Source organism: Gossypium hirsutum, chromosome D07 (genome assembly GCF_007990345.1).
Source record: "Gossypium hirsutum isolate 1008001.06 chromosome D07, Gossypium_hirsutum_v2.1, whole genome shotgun sequence".
Taxonomy (NCBI): Eukaryota; Viridiplantae; Streptophyta; class Magnoliopsida; order Malvales; family Malvaceae; genus Gossypium; species Gossypium hirsutum.
This window is the reverse complement of record NC_053443.1, coordinates 17,452,818-17,457,516: the sequence shown is the minus strand read 5'-3', so window position 1 is coordinate 17,457,516 and position 4,699 is coordinate 17,452,818. Positions and strand designations below refer to the sequence as shown.

Genomic DNA, 4,699 nt, shown 5'->3' with positions numbered 1-4,699 from the left:
GATTAACTGGCTAGCGGCTACAAACAGCTACCGTGTTTGTCAAGTAATTGAAAGGTGTGGGAAGATACAATCAGATTGGGAGGAAGTAAATCAGAGTCTGTCAGTAGGGTAAACAATTTGGGTGCTTGCTCTTAGTTTCCACTGGGAACATGGTGGTTCAAATAGGACAGAAATAATCATCCCTACCTGGAATTAGTCTCAAAGTATAATTGATACAGTATTAGTCATGCCACAATCTCCAGAACAATGTTTAACCATTTCCCTTAACTTGCTCTCCACAGTTATGTATAAGATATAAAAGATCTTAGGAAGAGTTTGAAAAAAGTAAATGTCATCTCAAAGTGAAGGCTAGGCCTAAGATTATCAAACAACTGTGAGTTAAAATATCTTCAAATTCAAGCAAGCTCTAAGCTTATCTGATAATAACAAAAAAAACAAAATAACATGTACTAAGCTTTAGGCTCAAGATATATATACAAAGTCCTACAAAATGATAATAATCAGCATCATTCCACCACCAAATCATCTCCAAGAGATTAAAGCCTGTCATCGATCTAACTTTCAACATTTGTTCAAATATTGAATATTTAACATGATCAATAACTTGTTCACATCATGGTAGTATCCACTGGATAACTCCCCAGAACTCGCAAGAAAGTAGCAAACTCCTGCCAAGGAAACATATAGTTAGATACCTAATGTCTAAATTCTCTTGAAAATCCATCAAAGAGACCAAGCAATTGACCTTTAGATGTCTTAGTGCATTCTGTGCTCTCTCTTCAGCCATCGATGCTTCAAAATCCACATAGAAGAGGTAATCAAAGTATCTATTAGAAGACATCGACACAATCAGGATGAAATCTGTTTATGCAAACCAACTGATGATATAAGAAGTAAATAGTGGTGCATATAATTTTTCAATTTTATCAAACCAATTTTACTCCATTTAAGTGCAAAAAGAAATAAGACTGATATTTTACTAAAATTACTTTGAACCATTGTTATCATCAGCTGCTCGCAAAGGCTGGTTCCTCAATGGGCGACTTTCAATCTGTTGGAGGAAACAAAAAAAAATGATGTTAATACAATCTAGAAAAAAAAAAGTACAGCTTTTCGAGGTGACTTGAAAAATCCATAAATAAATACCTTTGTCAGGTTGATCTGCCTAAGTGCAAAAACAGCAAGTGCCTTGAAAAGCACACCAGGACCCTCCTCTAACGAAAAAACTATACTCGTCTGAAAAAAAAAATTGTATACATCAGAAAAACTTAATGAAATGAATAACTCATAAATAAAACATGCTAATGAAATATTTTGACCAAGTGCTTTGACTGCAAATTGTTTGGTTTCATTGAAGACTAACCTTGAATGGATTCTGGATGCCAGGAATAATTGGTTCCCTGGCCAGAATTAGAAATCGAGTAACATTATCACAATCATCCTGCCACAAAGGGAAGCATACCAAAATTCAAATTTCTGACAAATATACAACAACAAAACGCTTTGAATTGTAAACCTGAATATCTTGAGCAAGGATGTTCAATCCATATATCTTTGCAGCCGAAGAACTTGCAACAGCTCCAGTATCTTTTAGTTTGTGGAGAGCCACATGCTACAGATAAACATCCATTAAAATAGTCAAAATTAGAAACTACTCATGCAATAGAGGCAATTATTTCCAGAAGCAATCGTGTAATCCAAATTCCATTTAGTTACGTCCTCAAAAGAGAATAGAATGTATTTGATCAAGTTTGGATCACTGAGGAAGCCATCTGAACCAAACTAGATAAAGTGGCAGGCAACCTACGTGCCATAAGCATTGGCATGCCAAAATATAAAAGGACAAAGATGAAGAGCAGGGAAATAAGATCTATCTCACATGCTTAGACAATCAAAGCACATCATGTACTTCACTTTGCACATTCAACATAACCTTTCATGACAGATCAGTTTCTACACTCCAAATCAATACTCACCTTTGCTGCAAGGGCAGTATCATCAACTGCTTCTCTACTCAAGCCTATCTTTGTTAACGTGTTCTCGCACTGAGCTAGAGCCTGAAACACAATGATGTCCAGGGAAAAGATCATTACAAAGAACAAGAGAAACTCAGTCAACAAGCATGATCAATCTCACAGCATACCTGAGGATGACTAAGAACCCTACTTAAATCCTCAAGTTGAACACCATGATTGGCTAGTAAGCAATGTTGAACAGCAAGCTTAACTTCCCCAACAATATGCAAGCTATGGCGAAGCAAGAGGTCATAATTCCTATGTATACTACCACCTAAAGAATTCTCAATCGGTAATACTGCTCTATCCACTAACCACTTTTCAACAGCCTAAATAAAGAAATCACAAGTAAAATCAGTCCAATGAAGACTAATACATACAGTTCAAAATCATACCTCATTTTCAACATGAAAACGAAATTAAAAGTCAGAAAGAGAGAGAGAGTTGAAGTAATAACTTGAAAAGCAGAATCAAATTGGTCACAAGGAACAGCTTCACAATTGGGATAGGCCTTCTCAGCAGCAGCTTCACTGTAGGCACCACGAACTCCCTTTAATAATTCAACACAAATTAAACAATCAAGCAATCAATTTCGCTGAATTATAGTAAAATTTTATTGGTTTAGAATTAAAATATAACATTAATTAACCAAATTCCCTACGTTAAAATAATTAATTTTGAAAAAAAACAGATAAATTGTTGTTTTTAGATACTACCTGATATGCAACGCGAAGGCGAGAGCCATTAGACACGGAATTAAAGAGCTGGGATGAAGAAAGAGGCTCTGAAGAAAATGAAAAAATAGCCCACGTAAAATTTCAAATTTTATTTTATTTAAGAAAAAGAAAGCAAAGAAGGGGATTTTCATACTGGGATGCGAGATGACGTTGTTGTTGTTGTCGTCGTCGTTGTTGTTGTCGTGGAGGGAAGACAAAAGAGCAGTGAAACAACTACGTTTTGAAGGGAATCGGGAGAATTGAACGGTTGGGGTTGGTTTGTGATCGGAGACAGTGACTTTGGCAGAGAGTAGGGCCGCTGGAGACCGTACGATGGAAGTGGCGGTAGCCATTAATGAGTCAGCTTGTACAGAAGTTACTTTTCCTGGCACAAAAAAAGTTGTTTTTTTCTCTTCAAAGAAAATGATTTTAGGGATTTGGTGCTAGGTATCTCCGCAGCTTTTCAGGGTTGAGCGGCATTTCTATCGGTTTTTGGTGTGATTGATTCTCGGATTCAGTTAAATAAATGATTAAATAATTAGGGATAAAATCGATTTCATTAGTTTGTTCATCAATTGGTTTAATCCCTTATTTTAAATTAGTACCTTGTTTTAATTAGTTTGATTAGCTATTCCAATTTAAAAAATAGTGGTATCCAAGTCATTAGTTTCTAATTAGACTGCTTAGTCATACAAATTATCAAAATTTATACAAATAAAAATAGAGAAAACTAGTTCAATTTCAAATAGATACCCCCATTCGACCAATCCAACCAACTTTTATTTTCAAGAATTTAATCTTTCAACTTTATAGATTTAAAAATAATATTTTAATTAAAAAATTAATGACTAATTAATAAAGTTATAAAAATATAAAAACCTCTCCAAAATTAAAATATAAGAATTAAATCTCAAATTTAAACATATTAAAATAACTGAAATTAAAAATTAACATTTTTTTATATATTAAAAGTATCAAAATTGAAAATTAGAAACAACCCGTTTTGACTTTCCTTTAATATATAAATATAGATTAAAAATTTTATGTTTGAATTTAATTATAAAATTATATAAATTCAGGTCAATAATAAAAGTTTTAGAAAAATAGACCACGACGACCCGTTCAAACCTGACTTTTCTAGATCATATTCGCATTTTAGAATATGTCAAATTGTGGAATTAATTTCCATAGTTTAATTTTTATTAAATTAAGTTTAGGGTAAAGTACATAAATGGTCATTAAAGTATTGTCCGGTCACTAAATTTTTAATTTTTTTTATTTCTATTTTAGTCATTAAATTATACGAAATCAAATATTTTTATCATCGAACATTAACAGCTGTTTGAATATTAATGAAAGTAGTCTATCAATTTGATTCTAAATATGAAAAGTTTAACAAATTTAACTCTTAATATTTATAAATTTTATCATTTTAATTCAAATTTTAAAAAAATTAAATAAATTTAATCATTAAGATTTATATATAAATAACAAATTTTAATTTTTAAAAGTTGAAATACTCATAAGACGCTGCCAGCACCTCCTTTCCTCCCTTGATCTACCACACTTCATCCTCACCATCTTTGAGACTAAAATCCGCTAAGTCATTCTCCATGATTGCATCGATAAAATCATGCTAGAAGAGCAGACTATGAACCAACCTAATGCCTGCTAATATTAGTAACTTAATCCAATTAAAGGATAGTAACTAATTATAGAAATGGAGTAAAACTTTTTATTTGATCCTAAGACAAGGAGCATAAAATATAATTATTCTATTCCAATTTTGGGGATAATATGAGGGAAAATGCAGGGTCTGGCCTCTTTTGATTGATATGGTGAAATTGAATTTTTATTCTCAATAATTTCTCTGACAATTTAAATCCAAAAAAACTCAGTCCTCGCAGATTACATACTATAATTAAATAATAAATATTCACTTTAGTAATTCATTAATATTTTTAGGGT

General features: G+C 32.3%; 1 protein-coding gene across 3 annotated transcripts; it reads right to left on the bottom strand.

Annotated features, from left to right (window-relative positions):
- Positions 1 to 374: 374 nt before the first annotated feature.
- On the bottom strand, positions 375 to 3,254 carry LOC107954251 (arogenate dehydratase/prephenate dehydratase 2, chloroplastic). 3 transcript variants are annotated; one of them, XM_016889751.2, is made up of 11 exons: positions 2,886 to 3,248; positions 2,732 to 2,799; positions 2,473 to 2,565; positions 2,144 to 2,344; positions 1,977 to 2,057; positions 1,517 to 1,612; positions 1,364 to 1,441; positions 1,147 to 1,236; positions 990 to 1,051; positions 746 to 827; positions 375 to 668 (listed from the first exon to the last, which is right to left on the bottom strand). In XM_016889751.2, the coding sequence occupies exons 1-11, from the start codon at positions 3,082 to 3,084 to the stop codon at positions 609 to 611; spliced, it is 1,110 nt and encodes a 369-aa protein (XP_016745240.2). In that variant the 5' UTR covers positions 3,085 to 3,248; the 3' UTR covers positions 375 to 608. The 3 variants fall into 3 exon arrangements, with proteins under 3 accessions (XP_016745240.2, XP_016745242.2, XP_016745241.2); XM_016889753.2 differs by lacking the exon at positions 2,144 to 2,344 and having other exon boundaries at positions 2,886 to 3,254; XM_016889752.2 differs by lacking the exon at positions 375 to 668 and having other exon boundaries at positions 749 to 861; positions 2,886 to 3,250.
- Between the last annotated feature and the right edge of the window lie 1,445 nt (positions 3,255 to 4,699).